The sequence below is a fragment of the Entelurus aequoreus genome, linkage group LG14, assembly GCF_033978785.1.
Source record: "Entelurus aequoreus isolate RoL-2023_Sb linkage group LG14, RoL_Eaeq_v1.1, whole genome shotgun sequence".
NCBI lineage: Eukaryota > Metazoa > Chordata > Actinopteri > Syngnathiformes > Syngnathidae > Entelurus > Entelurus aequoreus.
Window position 1 is genome coordinate 11,992,315 of NC_084744.1, and position 22,912 is coordinate 12,015,226.

Here is a 22,912-nt window from a genome sequence, read left to right on the forward strand (position 1 = left end):
CTGCCTTCAGTAATGGCACCTTTCCCAAATTATGTGGGCTCTATTGATAACCTCACTAACAACTTTAACGACGCCCTGCGCGACACCATTGATATTGTAGCACCGCTAAAGCTAAAAAGGGCCCCTAAAAGGCGTACCCCATGGTTTACAGAAGAAACTAAAGCCCAGAAATTATCATGTAGAAAGCTGGAACGCAAATGGCGTGCGACTAAACTTGAGGTTTTCCATCAAGCATGGAGTGATAGTTTAATAACTTATAAACGCATGCTTACCTCAGCTAAAGCTAAATATTACTCAAATCTCATCCACCTCAACAAAAATGATCCTAAATTTTTGTTTAGTACAGTAGCATCGCTAACCCAACAAGGGACTCCTCCCAGTAGCTCCACCCACTCAGCAGATGACTTTTTGAATTTCTTTAATAAGAAAATTGAACTCATCAGAAAAGAGATTAAAGACAACGCATCCCAGCCACAACTGGGTTCTATTAACACAAATATGACTGTATATACGACGGACATTGCCCTCCAAAATAGTTTCTCTCTCTTTGATGAAATAACATTGGAGGAATTGTTAAAATGTGTAAATGGGACAAAACAAACAACATGTTTACTTGACCCAATTCCTGGGAAACTTATCAAGGAGCTTTTTGTTTTATTAGGTCCATCAGTGTTAAATATTATAAACCTATCACTTTCCTCTGGTACTGTTCCTCTAACATTCAAAAAAGCGGTTATTCATCCTCTACTCAAAAGACCTAACCTCGATCCTGACCTCATGGTGAACTACCGGCCGGTGTCCCACCTACCGTTTATCTCGAAAATTCTCGAAAAAATTGTCGCACAGCAGCTAAATGAACACTTAGTGACTAACAATCTCTGTGAACCTTTTCAATCCGGTTTCAGGGCAAATCACTCTACGGAGACAGCCCTCGCAAAAATGACTAATGATCTATTGCTGACGATGGATTCTGATGCTTCATCTATGTTGCTGCTTCTTGATCTTAGCGCCGCTTTTGATACTGTTGATCATAATATTTTATTAGAGCGTATCAAAACGCGTATTGGGATGTCAGACTTAGCCTTGTCTTGGTTTAACTCTTATCTTACTGACAGGATGCAGTGTGTCTCCCATAACAATGTGACCTCGGACTATGTTAAGGTAACGTGCGGAGTTCCCCAGGGTTCAGTTCTTGGTCCTGCACTCTTTAGTATTTACATGCTGCCGCTAGGTGACATTATACGCAAATACGGTGTTAGCTTTCACTGTTATGCTGATGACACCCAACTCTACATGCCCCTAAAGCTGACCAACACGCCGGATTGTAGTCAGCTGGAGGCGTGTCTTAATGAAATTAAACAATGGATGTCCGCTAACTTTTTGCAACTCAACGCTAAGAAAACGGAAATGCTGATTATCGGTCCTGCTCAACACCAACATCTATTTAATAATACCACCTTAACATTTGACAACCAAACAATTAAACAAGGCGACTCGGTAAAGACTCTGGGTATTATCTTCGACCCAACTCTCTCGTTTGAGTCACACATTAAGAGTGTTACTAAAACGGCCTTCTTTCATCTCCGTAATATCGCTAAAATTCGTTCCATTTTGTCCACAAGCGATGCTGAGATCATTATCCATGCGTTCGTTACATCTCGTCTCGATTACTGTAACGTATTATTTTCGGGCCTCCCTATGTCTAGCATTAAAAGATTACAGATGGTACAAAATGCGGCTGCTAGACTTTTGACAAAAACAAGAAAGTTTGATCATATTACGCCTATACTGGCTCACTTGCACTGGCTTCCTGTGCACCTAAGATGCGACTTTAAGGTTTTACTACTTACGTATAAAATACTACACGGTCAAGCTCCTGCCTATCTTGACGATTGTATTGTACCATATGTCCCGGCAAGAAATCTGCGTTCAAAGAACTCCGGCTTATTAGTGATTCCCAGAGCCCAAAAAAAGTCTGCGGGCTATAGAGCGTTTTCTATTCGGGCTCCAATACTATGGAATGCCCTCCCGGTAAAAGTTAGAGATACTACCTCAGTAGAAGCATTTAAGTCTCATCTTAAAACTCATTTGTATACTCTAGCCTTTAAATAGACTCCCTTTTTAGACCAGTTGATCTGCCGTTTCTTTTCTTTTCTTTTCTACTCTGCTCCGGGGTGGACCGCTAGCCTGTCCATCAGATGGGGACATCTCTACGCTGCTGACCCGTCTCCACTCGGGATGGTTCCCGCTGGCCCCACCATGGACTGGACTTTCGCTGATGTGTTGGACTTTCACAATATTATATCAGACCCACTCGACACCGAGGATGTCGTTGTGGCTTGTACAGCCCTTTGAGACACTAGTGATTTAGGGCTATATAAATAAACATTGATTGATTGATTGATTGATTGTTATTGCACTGGAGAATAATACAATCTGTTGATCAACTTGACATGCATTTGCATCACTGAACTCAAAAAGCAATGTGGTCTACATACAACACACAAAGACAAAGATATGTTTCAAAAGGCCAATTTATTTCAGGCCAAAACAAATTGACAAAACTATTTTAAAATAGCTGCAACATACGTAATGGCACTTTAACTTTAAGTAGATAGGATCTTTGATCCAAGACAACTTACATTTAACTAAAATGTTATTTTCTTTGTGCTCGACAAAACAAAAGTAGAGTTAAGAAACTCGACTTCTGGCTTCGCCATGATGTCTTGTTAGTTGTTATGAGAGTAGCGTATGTGTGTGTGTGGCCCTTTAAGATATGACAACATGTGAGGTGCTGCGATGAGGTGGCGACTTGTCCAGGGTGCACCCCGCCTTCCGCCCGATTGTAGCTGAGATAGGCTCCAGCGACCCCCCGCGACCCCGAAGGGAATAAGCGGTAGAAAATGGATGGATGGAACATGTGAGGTGTGGGAGGTCAGTGAGTGAGTGGGCGAGAGAGGTGAGGGTGCGGCAACAGTGAGTGCATGCAGGTGCTCTAGCTTGGTGGACGGCTGCTTCCAATAAAGTCACAAAGTTGCAACAAACCGCTGGCCTCGTCATTCACCCTCAGCTGTAAAGACCCACTTCCGGGTAAAGTGAAGGTTGTTAGCCCCGAAGTACATAGGACGTCTCCCCTGCTGCGCCCCTCAACTACGGTCTGGGAGCCCCCACCCACACAAAGCATGCCTTTTCTTTTCCTTGTGACACAGAAGGACGACACCGCAGCGCTCCAATAAAACACACTCAGATCTTCTGTTTCTAGCCGATACTACATAAAAAATAACGTAAAATAACGCAGTAACGCATCATGTAGTAACGGTAACTGAGTTACTGAATATAAAAAATAACGCATTAGATTACTAGTTACCACTGAAAATAACGGCGTTACAGTAACGTGTTAGTCCCAACACTGGGTAGCACTTATAATAACAATATTGCTAATAATAATTCAGGTCATGATATGGAAATAGAGTATTGTTGTCAGGTTTTGGATTGTTATTTAGAGAGCTTTGTGGGCAGAATAGGGAGCTGCCATTGACCAAATTATTAGCTGACTTTGTATGTAATTATTTATTTACAAATTAGAATGCATAAAAAAAGAAAAACGTAAGTGTTCATGTCTTATTTAGGGATTGTGAATGAAAGGCAGCACATATTTTTCCAATTTTCGCATATTTCCGGTATGACTGATCTGCTGATATGGTCAGAGCGCAGAAGCGTTCCCATCGTGATGTCATCCGAACCTGAATCAGACATTCGGAGCAGAATATTTAAAGGGGCCGTCTGAAATTGGGGCATTTTGTGATGTTTAGACGGTATTTTCACATATTTTGTGGAAATACAATTGAATATGGTTCAATGGATACAATAAAACACAATTAAGCATACAAAGTCAACTTGTTTTTCCATTCTACTAGGACTTAAATTAATTGTATTGCATGGGACAGCCACATTATTTTGCAATGCATTTTATATCTGGTTACATGGTTATTGGTCTGTCAAGTTTGGCAAATGTAAACATAATGATTCTCAAAGCTAAAATGCACCACTGATACATATTTTAAGACTTTGATACCAATACTGTACTGGTACATCTTTCAAAACTGATACTAATGACGAAGAAAATATATTTATGGCATTGATGCAAGTATGAATGTTTGATTCTTGATATTATGTGACATGCATAAGATATAAAGAAATAATTTGTACAGAATTCAGTCGTTTGATGCAGATGCAATGAACAGGACTACAGGAATGCAATTGTAATGAGACCGCAGGGACAGATGTTATGTAAATTACTATTGTTGGTACTAAGATACAGTTGGATGTTAATACGATGTACATTTATTGTTATTTACTAAACATTGAGTGTTTACTGCTGGTAGTGTTTGATGTTATTCCTCTTTAGTTTAGGGTTATCAACCTTTCCTAAAAAGCTCCTGTAATAGATGTGGTATGAAATAAACTCAACAAAATCTACTGGAGTTGAGCTGACAAAGCGTCCTCTACCACCTTCTCAGCTTTTTCAGGTGCAGGCAGACAAAAGTTTTAAGGAACTTAACAGTTAGAATTAAACTTTTTCTATGAGCTATAGTATAACCACCGGTAATATTTTTCATGAAGTTGAAAGAACAGGCAAAACGTGTAAATACTTAGGATGCAAATTGTGCCACTTTCTGTAAACTCCCTTAAGATGTCCCTTTTTTAAATGCAAATAATGACAGGTATGGGACATGTAGTCATTCAGACATTTGAAATGATGTCACAGTTTTGGGACACTTTGCATTAGTTCCCCTTATGTCGGTGTGTGTGTTTCCTTACCAATGTGCTACTGGGTGAAAAGATAGTTTTGATGGGGGTACCACACCCGCTGATGCTGCCAGCGCTAGGCGGGTTGATTCTCTTCTCTTTCTGCCGGCGATTGCAGAACCAGACCCGAATTACCTCCTTCTCCATGTTGAGCTGGTCGGCGATCATGGTGATCTCTTCAGAGGTAGGTTTTTGGTTCTGCTTGAAGAGGGCAAAGACGCCGGAGAGTACTTGTCAGCACAGGTCAGTCGTGACCGCACACATCTACTCTAAGCGTGAGGTCAGTGTGTTGCTGATACAACTGGTTTCTCACCTCCAGAAAGCTCTTTTCTAAGGCCACACGGATGTTTGTCTCAATACTGGTCCTCTTCTTCCGTCTGCGGTTGATCCCCTCGATGGTTATGTTTGAAGAGCCGAGGGGGCTGGACAGCGCCTGGTCAGAAGTCAGGTTGTCTGCACAAACAGCACCGACGAAAAAGAAGGAGAGGGAGGTAAAGTCGTCTGGCTTGCGACAAGTTTCACCGTTAAACAACATTATAAGGAGGCTCAGGGACAAACCTGCATCATTGAGCCACTTCTCCAGCAACGGCTTGAGTTTGCACATGTTCTTAAAGCTCAGATTCAAGGCCTCGAAGCGAGAGATAGTAGTTTGGCTGAAGTCATTTCCATACAGCTTACCCATGGCCAGGCCAACATCTCCCTGGAACATAAGAAAGAGGAACGTAATGATGTACTCCAGGGATATTCAACAAATTGTTTTGGGGGCTACATTTCCAGAAAGCTAAGGACCGGGGGGCCAGACTTCTCCCTTTACTATCAGTTTTACTTTGTAAATTCAGGAGAACCAGCATCCTCTACTGAAGAAATTTGATTTTGTTTTATTTATTATTTTTAGAGTTACAGGAGTGCTCTGCTGTTTGAGGACCTTCTTCAAACAAAGCGAGTCAAAGATTATCTGTTTGACAGCACTAAAGTGTTTTTAAGAATCTGCTGCAAAAGTGAGTTTCTGACAAGTTTTTTTTAACTAAAATTGCGGGCCACCAGTTTAATAGCCCAAATGACGAAAAAGAGGACCTAAAATGGAACCTCGAGGAACACCACTAGTATAACTTTAGATGTTGAACAAATGACTACTGACTGCATCTGAAGTAAACAAGCGACAGCAACACATTAGCTACATAAATCATATTACGTAAAAAATGTGTAACAGCCAAATGGGGGGGCGGGGGGAACTTAAAGGGGTGCCTTGAGGACCGCTTCGGTTACTGTATGTAAATCAAAAGTTTGGACCCCAGCGTTTTAAGTGTTTTTAGCTAGGTTAAAATGTCAATGAAAGGATCTGCCGATGCGTTTAAAATGGTCCAGCACTCTAGTGTTTTTAGGAATTTTCTGCAAAAATGTTTGTCTCCCAAGTTTTGACCTGAACTCAGAGGCCAGTATGGTGTCATTCCAGGGCTGTATTTAGCAGAGGTGGGACCAAGTCATTGCTTTGCAAGTCACAAGTAAGTCTCAAGTCTTTGCCCTCAAGTCTCGAGTCAAGTCCCGAGTCAAGACAGGCAAGTCCAGAGTCAAGTCCAAAGTCAAGACTGGAAAGTCTCAAGTCAAGTCCCAAGTCCTGCATTTTGAGTCCTTTCAAGTCTTTTTAACCACAGACTAATATTTTTACACAGATTGTGTATGCTTTTAAAACGCTGTATTTATTTAATAAAACAAGTGCATTTGAAATTGCAAGAAAAAAAATAGTGCTGACATTGCAATTCATAATAGCACTATTAACCAGTCATTTTAATAGTTTAAACAATTTTAAACATTTAACTCATTCCTTTACAGAATAAACACATTTGCAAAAACAAGTGCAACTGTACTTATTTGTACAAAAGTGTTAACATTGTAATTCCATGGCATATTGCATTGTAACTAGTTCCACAGCAGATTATATCCTGTTCTTACCTTATCTCATCTCATACTGTATGTGTGTTGATGTGTGCGTACACATGAAAAACATAAATACATGAACATAACAATGAACAGAGTTGTACTTTTTAGATGTCAGGGCCCTATGTAATATGTACACATATTCTTAATATAGTATACATTTTAACTGACCCTTATTTGACTATGTTTGTCTTTTTGTAGGTGGCTAAAATACGCGGTGCTGCTGACCGCCGTCTAACGTTACGTTACTGTGTGTGATACATTGACTAACGTAACGTTATGTGTAGGTACCTCATGCAACCCTGCTTAAAAAAAAATCACTTGACAAAAAGTATGAATAAGGTAGCGAACTGCAGTGGACGCAACAGATTGCCGTGTTTGCAATGATGTTATAACCATAGACATCTTACAAGTAGACGCAGCATTGGTTGCTGTATGCGAGCAATTTGGCCGCCATCTTGAAGTGGTGATGAGGAGCCGGCGAGCAGCCTAAACTGACAGTTGACAGGTAGAACACAAAGATGCCGGGCTGGTGTTCAGCGTTTTCCTACTTAAATGAGCGGACTGTTGAAAATAGGAATCGGGGGATTACTTTTCACGAGTAAGATTTAACATTAACGTACTATTGGTTGTATTTTGTGAAAAGAATATTAGCACAGAGTTGAGAAGGAGCAAAGATCTTCAATATTTGTATGTGAAAATCACAAATAAATCTTCTGGGGGTGCAAATTTCCAAGAGTTCTCTATTGGGAAAATTTAGGAACTACCAAGAGAAAAAATAAAGGTTGTTCCATTACACATATTTTGAATGTTGATATTGCACCATAATCAGATTTCATGCAACAGGATCAGAATGAATATGTTACATCTAATCCACTGGTTCTCAAACTTTTTTCAACAAGTACAATGTCAGAAAAAACTTGGCTTTCCAGGCACCACCATGATGACCAACATTAGAATAAAGTAGCATAGTGGGCCTGAATATTCAATAAAAACAAGGTAGATGTTTTACTTAACAAGCATATTTTTTAATATTTTTGGCCACTGTAACATTGCACACAGTTTGAGACTTAGATAGGACAGCTCCAGTCTGAGGGCCTGGTGCAGGATCCAAAGTACTGTATGCAGAGGTGGGACCAAGTCATTGCTTTGCAAGTCACAAGTAAGTCTCAAGTCTTTGCCCTCAAGTCTCGAGTCAAGTCCCGAGTCAAGACAGGCAAGTCCCGAGTCAAGTCCAAAGTCAAGACTAGAAAGTCTCAAGTCAAGTCCCAAGTCCTGCATTTTGAGTTTCGAGTCCTTTCAAGTCCTTTTAACCACAGACTAATATTTTTACACAGATTGTGTATGCTTTTAAAATGCTGTATTTATTTATTAAAACAAGTGCATTTGAAATTGCAGGAAAAAAAATAGTGCTGACATCGCAATTCATAATAGCACTATTAACCAGTCATTTTAATAGTTTAAAAATTTTTAAACATTTTATTCATTCCTTTACAGAATAAACACATTTGCAAAAACAAACATTAACATACTATTGGTTGTATTTTATGAAAATAACATTAGCACAGAGTTGAGAAGGAGCAAAGATCTTCAATATTTGTATGTGAAAATCACGAAGAAATCTTCTGGGGGAGGATGACGCCCCTACAGGGGTTTGGTTTACAAACTTTCAGCCCCACCTAAAACAAAATTCACCAGCCGTCACTGATTATGATGCATTCTCATTTTAGGCAAAGTATAAGACAATACTTTCTTAACAGTATAATTGTAACCAGGAATAAGTCTTCAAGTAACAATATTCAAATACTAACATTGTTGAGTTAGACAGCATTTGGTTTTATTCTGAATCCAGTGAAACAGATTGGTGGTTTTAGCTGATATAAAGACTTTCAAGTGTTTATATATGTTTATGTTTAATTATTTGGCAGACGCTTTTATCCAAAGCGACATAGATAAAAAATACATATAAAACAATCACTGTAAACATTTAAGGGAAGAATGTAATACAAAATATCAATACAAAATGTCAAGACAGAATAAACTCTCTGCTGCTGCAGCAACAGAGATACAGTCTATAGGTCCCTAAGATATATAGATATCTAATGTATTCATACATTGTTTATGTAGCATGTATGTATAACCTAATCATATTGTTTCTTCAATTTAAAAATAGCTGACCGTTTTTTTCCCCCCTCTCTGGGATTATATTCCCAGTTTTGATCTCGGACGTCTGCTCACTTATAGCATATAAGAATATTCTATTACTGTTAAAAATAGCTGACCGTTTTTTCCCCCCCTCTCTGGGATTATATTCCCAGTTTTGATCTCGGACGTCTGCTCACTTATAGCATATAAGAATATTCTATTACTGTTAAGCAAACTATGAATAATAAAACATGTGTCCTTTATCATAGCTACACGTATGACAAAAAAGCGGGTGAAAATCAGTGGTATTCAGTGAGGTAAGATGAATTAAATGCGCTGACAGTTCATTGTTCCTGCCAAATGAATTGCAATGAGTGGAGCGGATCACCACTCCAAGATGGCGGCCCCGCGTCTCGTCTGCGCCAGTAGGCAGTAGCGCTCCATGCTGCGTACCCTTAGAAGATGTCTATGGTTATAACGTTAGCAGTGAGTTTGCAGCCTCACTGATTTAACTACACAGCAAATAAAAGTCATGTTACTTAGCCAATAAACGTTAGATTACATTCAAAACTTACCCTTCTTTGTGCAACTTCAAATGTCGAACGAAGTTGGAAGTTGTTGCGTCTCCGCCTGTAATATTCGAACTGCGTGATTTGCATACGGCAATTCGTTTTTGTTGACCAAGTCGTAGTTTTAATACCCGAATGAAACCAACTTTTGCATAATTGTTTCTCACTGCCGCGTTGTTTGACAACTCTTGTAAGGTGGTTGTCCTGCAATTTAATTGGATGAAGGCTGTGTGATGAAAACGACATAGATCTAATTTGATTGGCTGTTGTACTGAGAGCACACACGCTGACAGGAACAACACGCTGATAGACACAGACGTAGTAAATGAAAGATACGGAGCGCTCCCAAAAAACTTTTTAATCTTTGGGTTTTGGGGAAAGTAGCAAGTCATGTCAAGTCAAAAGGCTCAAGTCCAAGTGAAGTCACAAGTCATTGATGTTAAAGTCTAAGTCGAGTTGCAAGTCTCTTTACATTTTGTCAAGTCGAGTCTAAAGTCATCAAATTCATGACTCGAGTCTGACTCGAGTCCAAGTCATGTGACTCGAGTCCACACCTCTGGTATTTAGCTCCCCAGCCACCAGTTGAATAGCCCTGGTGTACTCGCACAAGGCCATTCGTACACATCTAGGCTCCGGTGCAATTCCTCATCCCTCTCATGCTGCCATCTACTTGTCCCATTGCTTTTATTCAGCTGTTTTGGATTGTTTTCAATCTTATTTCAAACTATGCTGATTATTTTGTGCAATGTGGCCAAATTAAAAGACACGTCTATATTGCGCACACAAATGTAGTCACGGTTGAGCAAGCGTGCTCTGGGTTTGACTTTAGGATCATTTTAGGTTTTGCATTTTGTTTCTAGTATGAAATGTGTCAACTTTCATTAAGAATCAGCATGGATTGGTCGCATTACAGTCATTTTCTGACTCTGCGACGTCGCATACGTAAATATGTATGTGCATTGACTGGGCGCAGATCTATACACTGACATTAGTCAAACTAAACAATTAGTCAAATGTTGGCCTTTAGGCATCATCAGCTTAGTATAAGTACGCCCTTTTGAGTAGGCCCGGGCCGATAACAAATTTTGCTTGGCGATATGTTGACCTACAAACTATTGCAGTTAAAACGATATTATTGTCAAAAACTTTTTCAGACCAAGTTAACCATTAATGCAATAGTCATACATAATAATAATAATAATAATAATAATGTAAATACACTTCTATTTCTCATATTTTTTAACATTGTAATTTGAATATATCTCAATATCTAAGTTCAATTAAAACAAAATAATGAAAATGAAAAAATATATATACTTCGTCTGTTCGCAAAATTTAGCATTTGAATAAAAATCACAACCAAAAGCAATAAAATAGGTTCCATCTTTGTTAAGGAAGGGGTGGTGTACCCTTAAATATACACAACCCAAAATAAATAAAATGGCTAAAAACTTAATTATAACGATTGACATTTCTTTACGATACTTTCAGAAGAAACATTAAATATTGTTATGGCTTCATAAGAGCCATATTATTTTTATTTGTGTGTTTATATAGGTTTATCTACTTCTATTTTAATTTATAAATGTTTCAGAATGTTTTTTTTAATAAATGCAAATTGGGTGATCACTTTGTTTCACTTTGGGTTTTCTGCAGCACCTCCGCCTGTTTCAACTCAACACTGGAGTATATATCGATCACTTTGTGCAAAGAGAGCACAGCCTTTATGTCCAATGTGAATACTGTATCTCAGTAGTTTAGACAGTAATGTGTTTATCCAAGTTTATATTGGGGTATGACGTTTCTTAATGGGGAAAGACGTTAATGTCTCTTGTTTTCAAGTTAGCATTTAGGCTAGTTAGCTAGCTAACACTGGTGGTTCCATAATTTTATCAACATTTTTTTAATCATTTTAATTTGTTATTAAGTTTTACCATCATTAATAGCATTTATGTGGTGCATGTAGTACAAACGCCCGCATCTGCTCAAACTGATGCAAAGAGTGACCGTTCTTGTAGCCCGTAACAACGCAGGTACATGGCGATTTATCGAGGCACAGTTATCAGGTTCATTTTCATTTATTGTTCGATTAATTAACTAATCGAATATTGGAGTAAATAGTAAATAGATTAACTTCTTTAGAAAAAAAAGCATCAATTTGTATTTTGTTGCTTTGATGAGTCGTTTAATGAGTAAAATAAGCGGACATTGTTTACACAGGACTCAAATAAAAATCCACATGAGACCGGTGCACCTTTTCATCAGTGATGTGGACTGTGTGTGTGTGTGTGTGTGTGTGTGTGGGCATGGTAGGGGGAAACCAGCGGAGTGCCGAAAAAGACAGAGCCCAGAAAAACGACAAAGTGGACGAGAGAGAAAACTAAAGAAAATGTCAAAATGTTTTGCGATCATTTAAAAGTTAAAAAGACCCACATTGTGGTGAAACGTTTGCACTGTCAAAGAGCTAGAATTTTTCAACAGCACTACATCAATAATAGAGCACATTACCAGAAAACATCCTTTAGTTTATGTGTAAAAGCAGCAAACCAGCAGAAACAAGGTAAAGGCCTATTTTGGCTGCAAACGCTACCTTATATGTGTGACTTGCATAATGAATATTTGACTCAAACACATTTGAGGACATGTTAGAATCTACAGTTTGTATGTTAAAGCAAATGATTTGTATGTGTGGAAAATTAAACAACCGTCTTCCAATAAATACCTTTTCAAATATGCATATGTTAAATTGTTAAGTACGTTGTGACTTAACATACTTTATTAATTTATTAAGTAGTCTTATTGTTTAGTTTGGTTCTTTAAGACTTCAAAGATTTTTTATTGTATTAGTTATATATACCTTTTTCATGTTCATCTGGCTACACTGCATTTTTTTTCCCTTATTAACTTATCTTTTTTTAAAGTAATATATTGCGATGCTGTCGTTGTAAAAGTGCAATTTGTGCCTTTATAAGAAGAAAGAATACAGGTAATTTGAAAAATCCTTGTTTATTTTAACTATTTTCCCTGAAAGACAGGTTGAGGCTAGGAAGTGCGTTTTATTTGATTACTCGATTTATCGAACATATTAATTGATAGATTACTCGATTACTGAAATAATCGATAGCTGCAGCCCAAGAACCGACATCTAAATACCTGACCCAATGCTGAGCACTTCCAAATGACAGAACCATTTTGTTCAATCGATCAGATTCTCACCTGTGTAAAGCCCAATTTGATCCGCCTCTGTTTGAAGGTCTTGGCAAACTGTTCCAATTCCTCCAGATCACTTGGCTCCTCCAAAACAGGCGTATCCAAGCGTTTGGGTGGCGTCTGACTGTGGGGAAGCGACTGAAGGGGCGTGGTCGCTGTGGTGCGGGTTGGAGTCGCAGGCTGCAGGTTACAAAAACACCAATTAGATTTGACAGGGTGTCAAGAATTACAGCACATTGAGAACGCAGCACCAACCTGTGTCGCAAGGGATATACTCGTGTGAGTCGTCAGTGGGTTGGCTTGGCTCTGAGGTAGTTGAGTTAGAAGACTCTGGGCTTGCAATATGCCTACACGGGGGCAGGTGATAAAAAGCAGCTTCTCTTACAGTCCAATATTCTCAGTGAAACTGCCCCCCCCCCTCTGCATGTTGTCTAAACTGTGTTGTTCTGCTTACTCTGCTGCGGCGTCTGCGAGATGATGAACTGAGCCGGCTGCAGCGGCGTGCCGATCGGGTGGCCGGGCTGCACTAGAACAAACTGGGGCAGACTTAAATTCTGCTGCTGCAGCTGCTGAAAGACAAATAGTATTTGCTCTAGAAAGAGACTGACACATTTAAATATTGTAATTTACATCATCAACAAGGGATAAGTTGATAATTGCATTGTAATAGGGATGACAACACAAATAGTGGCCTCTGCTGTCCCAATGAATAAACTCAAAGACTTTTTGGGATAATTTTGACTATAGACGGGCATTACAAACGGCTTTAATTTTGATTTTTTTTTTCATGACTTCAATAGAAAAAACAGTTTGAGAGAGCCTGAGTCTTACAGGAGAGATCTGGATGGGTTGTGAGAGGGGTAGCTGGGTGATGGGCGTGGCTGCGGATGCTGAGATACTGGCCCCAGTGGTGCCGTTCTGCTGGTTGGCTGAATGCTGCACAGCAGCAGCCAGGAGCTGAGCCTGGGCCTGGTGGAGCAACAGCTGCTGCTGTGCTGGGGTCAGAGTCAGCTGGGGAAGAGAAACATCAGAGTTTATACCAAGAGAGAAGAAATGAATGCCGTACAATTCACATCAATGGATGAGTTTGTACATTTGCTAGATGTCTTTGATACATGTGTAAAGTTAAATTATGAGATCCATGAGGGGACTACAGCAACAGAAAAAAGGTAACTGTAAAATATAAAAATAACATTCTGGTCCATCTTCACGAGGTAGAAAATAATCTAGTGGACTGCAGTGGTTGATACTGCTGGAAAGGGCTGTAGAAATGGTCGCTGCAAGATTCTGTTATGAATTTAAGAGCACTCTGTTGGACGCGCTCTTGCATCCAGGTGATAGTGAAGTGGATGCGTTGACGTAATGAATGGCAGCATACACTTTCATTCGGAACTTTACAAAGGTATCAAAGCTTAATGATGCCAGGCGGGCCGATGAGAAGACGAGCCATGCAGTGAAAGAAATTACGTCACTGTCAAATCAAAAATGTTCATAATCTATAAACCTAAATGGCCTAGGCTATAAATGTGAGAGCACAGGTTAAGAAAAAAAAAACACCACTGAGCCAACATGTGGTTGCATTCACAGACAGTTGAACAATCATAAATGATGAACAGGCAGACAGGCAAAGGAGGCAGAGGCCTTGCAGCGACAGAATCAGTGCAGGCAACAGTGTCCTCACTTTTGCCAGACTGGCGGAAACATGAGGCAATAGGCCACTTACTCCTGCAAGCTGTCCCCCAGTCAACATTAGCTGGGTTTGAGGCAACACGCTCTGCTGGACGGATGTGGGAAGAGCGCTTGAGTCTTCTGACTTTGACTAGTGGAGGCGGAGAGGCAGAAATGAGCATTGTTGACTTAATGAGCGCTTATACGTGTTTTCATCTGAGGGGATTTGAGATAAAGTTAAATCAGATTATTGTTATTATTACCAGATCTACGTTATCTACAGAAAATACTGAATATGAAACCGAAAAAAGCCACCTGAGTGACTTTGTGAGTGTGAGGGAGAGCATTTGAATTCAAAGAGGAAGTGTGAACACTTCAAAAACAAGAAGAAAAAAAGTGCCGCAGCCTTCTAAGACAAGGGAGGGAAGGGAGGCGCCGCCATGATTGCTAATTAAAATAGCGGTTATGCGGCGCATGTAAAATTCTGCATAGATTTGCATATTCCCCGCCATCTGTTTCCGGGCAACGGCGGGTAGCAGCTAATTAGCATACCGGCTTGATTAATCTGCCTTGTTGCCAGGCGACGCCAGAGGAGCCGAGGCTCATTTAAATGAACTCTGTGTGCATACCGGGGTGCAGACTAGCAGCACACACCTTTAAAGTTCATCTCAAAATCCCCGCTTGCACCACTGCACTCTGAATCATTGATGATTCCATTTTTCAAGAGTAAGCTCAGGTCAGCAGCGTGTGTTACCTGTTGGAGGAGGGCTTGTGTGTGAGCGTTGGTGATTGCAGTAGTGGTCGGCACGTTCGGCCTCTGAAAGTCCAATCCATTGATTTGGATTCCTGCGGAAAGAAGCGCACATGTCTGGTGAGCACAGTTCAAAAATGTGGGGCCGTTTAAACTTTTAACAACAACCTAGAAACATTCAAACTAATTGCATAGTGACCTTATTTGATCATGGAGCCATGCAAACTGTTTATTAAGTTTGGAAATATCATGCAACACATAGTAGAAAAACAGAAAAGTAGCATAACATAAGGCATAACATTCAGCAAAAACAAGTATAAGCAACCAACAATGTAGCAAATGAAGATGCTTTTCTCCCCCAAACAAAGTGTGACAAATTGACAATGTTTCTAAAGATGTGTGCAAATGTCAATGCCACTATGAAACCTGTTGCATGGGTTGAGAATGTCAACCAAGGAGCAAAACAGGCACACACAAAAAAAAATCAAGGTCACTCACCAGTGTTCCTGTCACCACTTTGTGGCTCCATTTTTACATCTGCAAGAGGCAGACGGGAGACAGTTGAATCATCCTCTCCTAACACTGTTGTTTTAATACATTTAGAATCTGCATGACGATGAAAATGCAAAGTAGACCAAAACACCATAAGTGCTACGCAAAAAAAATGTGAAGTATCAGGTGGGGAAAATCAAGCAAAGTTCCAGGACACCTGAGACACTACAAAAACTCACCGGTCTTAGCTCCACCTGTGGTTTCAAGCATGGTTGCCAGGGGGCAAAAAATGCCTCTGCCGGACAAACCCCCCCCCCCGACTGTGCGTCCGGCACTCTGCTCCTCCCACTTCCCTCCTCCTCGCCACTGGCCGCTGTGCAGAGTTCAATAGCAGCAGTGGCTCTGCTCGGCCACACGGTTCACTGAACACCACCGGGATACGCACAGGCAAAGCTAACAGGGTTTAGGCAAACAGCCCTCTTTCCCTCTCACTTCTTTTCTTATAGCACTGCCGCTCTCCCTCTCTCGCTTTCTCTCTCACTCTCTCTCTCTCTCTCTCTCTCCCCCCCCGCAAGAGTGGCACTACTTGTGGAAAAAAAATAAGTTAACCCTCTTTCTTGCTGCATTGAAACAAATGACAAGTGCAGCTGGGCCTATCCCCCCTCCTTCCACTCTATAATGAAGCATAATCAGTATTCAGCTGATTAAAGCTGTATGCAAATCTTCCGCCGCCTCGTTAGCAATGCTCGGCTTTGAAGTCCTCCGAGTGACGCATTTCACACTGGGATAAAATGAAAGCTTTCTGCATAATTTAAAGCTCCTATAAATATTTATCATCTTATTAGCATATTAATTGGATGTCTTTTGGTTGACGATAGCAGGAGAAAAACAGGGTATCAGGGCGCTTCAGCAGCAGCAGCACCTTTTTACTGAGGGGGGCTTCAAATTAATTAACTAAGAGCAGGTAGACGGCTGCAGAAAGGGGGCTATTTTGGGGCATCCATTGCATTTACCGCCCTCGGGCTTAAACACTGAAAGAGAAATGGTTGTTACGAGGATTGGTGATAGGAAAACGGGGGTACTCACTCAATCGGAAAGCAATAACTCTACATTAATACAACACAAGCCTGTCATTATTTGCAGGACCCCCTGTGGCTAAAGCATTCCACAGCCAGCAACTACAGCAATGGCGGGTAGATTGCTGCCGATGTTTATCAAGGTTTTTTTTTGAAGGGAGGCGGTGGGGATTAGCATATTTAGATTAGCTTTACATTCCATTAGTGTTTCACTTTTGCAGCTACTTGAAATGTACTTTTAGGCAGTGGTAATACAGTAGTGGTGGGGGCTGCACGTGTGTCCATTGGACCCCAGCGCCTGGGCTGGAATGTGTGGCTGTATGGCAGTCCACAAGGGGAAAAGGGGGCTTAGGAACTAATTCCACATCAGCACTAATCAACTTAAAGACCCTCCAGAAGAAAAATAACCCAATCTACCCTTCAGTGAGTGACAGAGGCCGCAATACTATATCTCTAAGTACTTATTACGTATCATTAAAGATTTACGGTATCTCACAAAAGTGAGTACACTACTCACATTAAAGTAACCATTTTTATGACAATATATAGAATATCCTCAAGGGACAAAACTAAAGAAACTTAGATCTACTTTAGAGTAGTCAGTGTGCAGCTTGTATAGCAGTATCGATTTACTATTCACCAAAAATTAATTGACACAAAGCCATTATGGTCTAAAAAGTAGTAAGTAAGTAGCAAGATTAATTGTCTTGCTAGTTAAGTACTGCAAAAGTGCTGTGGCGCTGCAGTGGTTCATTGAGGGGGAACATGAATCCCAACATACATGGTGCCATTGTGAAGTAAAAACTAGGGATGCACTGTTACGGAAATTGGAATCGATAACCAACAATAACATTGGGGGGGGAAACAATTTTTTTTTTTTTAAATAAATGAAAAGTTCATTATTTTGCCCAAAATTTATACTCTAACAAAAAATATACAAATCATTTTAGGGATAAGGATAATGTCAAAGTATATTTCTTTACTTAACTATAATTTGAGTACAAATATATTTCCTACTATAATTCTGACAAACAATTACAATCATTGTTTGGAGCAAAACATTTTTGGAATTTAATGAGATTTCAACTTTTCAATTACTTTACTGATTGACAACAACCAACAAACATTCTGACTATGATTTCATACAAGGAAAAAACAATCTCTCCAACGCCGCATATATAAATGAGGCCAAAAGAACTAAGCCAATGAGGTTCTGGATTGCCGTTAGCAACAACACCGAAACGCAATAATTGTTGACAAAAAATATGTATTTTTCCCTTACAGCATTAAGTAATAAAAATAGTAAAATAAGTGCTTGCCCCATAAAAAGGCAACATTCCAATTGTAGAACATGAAGAAATCATAAAAGGTAATAAACAGTTGCCCGTGCCTCCAAATTAATCATAAAGTTAAACATAAACAACTACTTTTTTTGTCAAGTTCTTTTGCTCTAAGGTATTTTCTTTCAAGCTGTAACCTCTTATCAAATGCTTTCTCACCAGTCTTGTGATCTTACCTTAGCTGCGGTCGCCGCTATTAACGCTAAATTTTGGCTTAGCAGCAAGGGCAGCTTCATACTGATTTCATAAATCTTCACATTAGTGAATTTTAAGGTGACTTATCAGATTTTATTGCGTTGAAGCTCGTTTTTTTTTTGCTTTCCCCGTTTAATTTCTGCAGAACAAGTTTTGCAAACTAGAAGTGAAATGTTTTCTTCTGACATTGTAAAGAAAGCTCACACCGGTGACTGCTGAGCCATGATGCTTTTACAACACACAGTATCATGACATCCCAGATATGCGACCATACCGTAGAGAGGGGTTGAGGTTGAGGCGCCAGGTGCCAGCACAAGCCACAGAGAGTCCAACAACAAACATAAATATGATAAGCTTTAATTATTATTGACACATTTGATCAATTTCTCTTTCATTATCGGAATTATCCATGTAATGTCATAATTGTAATTATTGGTGGAAAACTATCAGCGGCCTATAATATCGTGTATCTCCAGTAAAGAGTAGGAGGCATGGCAGTTTTCCAACATAAAGAGCCCAAGCACACCTCCAAGATGACAGGTGCTTTGCTGAGGAAGCAGTATTACAGCTATGTCTCATCTCCTTTCCTTCAGACTCTTGGCTCTTCAGGTAGAAGGCGGAGGGGCCCAAAGTGTGCTAGACTAAAGAAAGATGGTTGCTCTAATGTGTGGGGTGTACTCACTTTTATGAGATGTCTATTTTTGATTTTTGTGTTTGTAGGAAAACCTTTACATTATGTAGTATGATTAAAATTCATTTGTACAAATAAAAGGAAAGCTTTTAACAAACGCCTTATCTTAAATCGGCACCTGGTATTCTCTGTAGTTGAGTAAATAAAGCCCTCTTGCTTTTATAAGAGTTGTAAAGGTTCCTATTGCTGGGTTGCAATCACGTAACCTAGAGGCACTTCTGGGTTTCATTAAGCTCCTGTTTATTTACCTGCATCAGTGCAAATTTGGGTGTATTTTTAAAGGTTTAGAGTAGAGATGTCCGATAATATCGGCAGCACGATATAATCGGCCGATAAATGCTTTAAAATGTAATTTCAGAAATTATCTGTATCGGTTTCAAAAAGTAAAATGTATGACTTTTTAAAACGCCGCTGTACGGAGTGGTACACGGACGTAGGGAGAAGTACAGAGCGGCAATAAACCTAAGTTAAATGGCACTGCCTCTGCGTGCCGGCCCAATCACATGATACCTACGGCTTTTCACACACACAAGTGAATGCAAGCATACTTGGTCAACAGCCATACAGGTCACACTGAGGGTGTCCGTATAAACAACCTTAACACTGTTACAAATATGCGCCAAACTGTGAACCCACACCAAACAAGAATGACAAACACATTTCGGGAGAACATCCGCACCGTAACACAACATAAACACAACAGAACAAATACCCAGAACCCCTTGCAGCACTAACTCTTCAGGACGCTACAATAAACCCCCCCCCTCCATAACTTAAATTGATTTATTTTGGAAAACCTAGTTACATTGTTTAATGCATCCAGCAGGGCATCACAACAAAATTAGGCATAATAATGTGTTAATTCCACGACTGTATATATCGGTATCGGTTGATATTGGAATAGGTAATCAAGAGTTGGACAATATCGGAATATCGGCAAAAAAGCCATTATCGGACATCTCTAGTTTAGAGGCAAATATATATAATATTATTAGTAATAATAATAATAATAATAATAATACCTACCAATAAAAAAATATTTAAATGGAATGTGGTGAATTTATACACTAAAAAAAATTATTTTCGAAAGATTTAAACCATTGATCATCACCGAAGTATACATTACTGCTCGCCTCGACCACACTTCATTGACACTTATGAGGACGTAAAGAAAGAAAATTGGAGTCACATAATGTCTTAACACCTGACGGGTCCACAAATTAAGCACTAATCGGTGGAAGACAATAGAGTTGTTTTATTGGTGTGAAGTTTGTATTTTGTCTCACTGTTTAGCTGGATTCCCATGTTGTTCAGCAATGTTTTGTTTCAAACAATATTTAGCGGTATCAAGAGTCTGTATGCTGTTGAGCCTACGAGAGATTTATTCATGTAGTTTATCAATACTACAAAGGATATTTTCTTCATGCTAACAAATATCCCCAAAGACGCTACAATGTGGTTATCCATGTTAAATAAAGCCCTTAGCATTCCTGCACAACAACTAAGCTTTGAATTTCTTTTATGAAAATTGACAACAAAAACAGTGGATTGGGCGAACAATCACACTATTCATTACAAGGACTTAACATGACGTTAGTTCATGTCCACAATGAGGTCTTCGTAGTTATAGTTAGGCATAGCAACTACAACATGACTTAAAAACACAAACCAACTAATGTAATCGCTTGTCCTTTCTTTGTGCTTAATTTTGCTCTCAAGCACGACCTATATATCAAAACTCGATTGCAAGACAAAGTTTCTCAAACAAATCATATGTACACACAAACTTTTGACAAAGTTATCGCTCCAGACACACATATGGTTCGACTGTATTCCACAAGATGAAAGTAATATTTGAGAGCCATTTCCCATAACGCATTTTCGTAATTTCCCTGACTTTATTCAGTTTATGAACCACTTCTGTTTGGAAATACTTTTCAATAAAGTCCCATCTCTGTATTTAATCGCTTGGAAAAGCATAGCAATGCGGGATTTCCAGTTTAAACTCTTCAATTAGTAACGCCTCTCACTTGATTTAACGCTACGCTCAAGCTTGTTGACCATCATGTGAATTACAGCGCGACAAAGCGAAGTGGACGTGATGTCATATGCAACCCAGCATTACAGAACTGCGTACATACTACTTCTTAATCCAAACCACAACACGAGTTGTCATTGACAATAAGCCTTTTATTGCACAATAGTTCAAGGATCAGCATCCAATTGAACGTGTACAAGATTACTTAAAAAAGACTGCAGTGGAACAACGCAACGGACAATTACCCTGCACAGACAATTTTAAATAACCATCTTATTAGTACCGTTACACGGGAAGGCTGGGGAGGAGTTAATGCACACAGAGATTCAACATGACACAAAGACCAAACTTAGACAGGCCCACATTCTCCTCCACTGCGCATGATCTTCATCATACACCCGCACAATACAACAAGGACTTGATCAATTGAGATCCAAAATAAGTGCTAAATATTGCATGCACTATCATTATTATTGTGATCTACGGAAACTGCTAGCGCAATTGATAAGCGCAAAAGTAGTACAAAGCGCCCTATTTAAATATGATATATTAAATATTATGCTAGATCTACTTGACGTCCTTTGCCCTGGTCGCCCAGGGGAGGGGTCCCCACATCTGCGGTCCCCCCCAAAGGTTTCTCATTGTCATCCCATTGGGTTGGGTTTTTTCTTGCCCTGATGTGGGATCTGAGTCGAGGATGTCATTGTGGCTTGTGCAGCCCTTTTAGACAATCGTGATTTAGGGCTATATAAGTAAACTTTGATTAATTGAGATGGATAGATAGATAGATAGATAGATAGATAGATAGATAGATAGATAGATAGATAGATAGATAGATAGATAGATAGATAGATAGATAGATAGATAGATAGATAGATAGATAGATAGATAGATAGATAGACACTTAATCGATATCAATATAAAATGTGTTCGATAAAATAGTTGATGTAAATTTATATTTTTTGGTCAGAAGAAACCAGAAATTATGAAGCAAGATTTGTTTCATGAAGTCACTCGCGCTATGGGACTACAGGAGACAGGAAGTGTCACTAAGCAATGGGAGGGACACGCTATCAGACAATCACTTAACAGTATTCACCGAGCAATGGGAGGGACACGCCAACAGCCAATCACGTAACAGGGACGGCGTGGCGTAGTGGGTAGAGCAACCGTGCCAGAAACCTGAGGGAAACCTGAGGGTTGCAGGTTCGCTCCCCGCCTCTTACCATCCAAAAATCGCTGCCGTTGTGTCCTTGGGCAGGACACTTCACCCTTTGCCCCCGGTGCCGCTCACATGATGAATGAATGGTAGGTGGTGGTCGGAGGGGCCGCAGGCGCAAACTGGCAGCCTCGCTTCCGTCAGTCTACCCCAGGGCAGCTGTGGCTACAAATGTAGCTTACCACCACCAGGTGTGAATGAATGATGGGTTCCCACTTCTCTGTGAGCGCTTTGAGTATCTAACAATAGAAAAGCGCGATATAAATCGAATCCATTATTATTATTATAACTACACCTTTCCTGCCGTTCGGCTCCCAGTCCCAGACTGTAGTTGATGAGCGCATGGGAGACATTCCCTCCAGGGCCGATGTTTTCGTCTGGGGTAAGACCCTTCACTTTAACAGTAGGTCTGCTAAGCGCCGCTTTCGGGTCGAAATGACGAGGCCGCCGATTCGTGACATTTTCATCGCTTTATTCTTATTTCTACATTCGCCACTAGTGCTGCACTTGCATGCTACCGCTTGCTTAATGACGTCACTCACCCAACACGCTGCCATTCTAAAAGGAGCACACACACATTCGCGACTCTCATAACACTAGTGTGGTTGCGCGTCTTTTTGTGGATTCACTGCATGGAGTAAGAAGAGAAACCGTGATATCCACCCAATAACAGAAACGTGTCTTAAGTTTTGTTGGTTTTAATGCAGACAGAGCGGCAACATCCTGACACTGCCAATGTGTTGGTTTAATTAGTTGCTTCCCAAACTACTGTGT

The 22,912-nt window shown here is 40.0% G+C and overlaps 1 protein-coding gene across 12 annotated transcripts in view; it reads right to left on the reverse strand.

Annotated features, from left to right (window-relative positions):
* pou2f1b (POU class 2 homeobox 1b) overlaps positions 1-22,912 on the reverse strand; it is a 46,429-nt gene that overhangs the window by 14,847 nt on the left and 8,670 nt on the right. For 3 of the 12 annotated variants that reach the window (XM_062068907.1, XM_062068904.1, XM_062068905.1), the window contains 10 exons: positions 15,586-15,624; positions 15,091-15,182; positions 14,392-14,487; positions 13,500-13,679; positions 13,123-13,237; positions 12,924-13,015; positions 12,675-12,848; positions 5,368-5,509; positions 5,123-5,271; positions 4,822-5,010 (listed from right to left, as the gene is read on the reverse strand). In XM_062068907.1, the coding sequence (XP_061924891.1) occupies positions 4,822-5,010; positions 5,123-5,271; positions 5,368-5,509; positions 12,675-12,848; positions 12,924-13,015; positions 13,123-13,237; positions 13,500-13,679; positions 14,392-14,487; positions 15,091-15,182; positions 15,586-15,624 (1,268 nt within the window). The remainder of the gene's footprint in view (positions 1-4,821; positions 5,011-5,122; positions 5,272-5,367; positions 5,510-12,674; positions 12,849-12,923; positions 13,016-13,122; positions 13,238-13,499; positions 13,680-14,391; positions 14,488-15,090; positions 15,183-15,585; positions 15,625-22,912) is intronic. The other 9 variants (XM_062068914.1, XM_062068912.1, XM_062068906.1 and 6 more) reach the window with 8 other exon arrangements.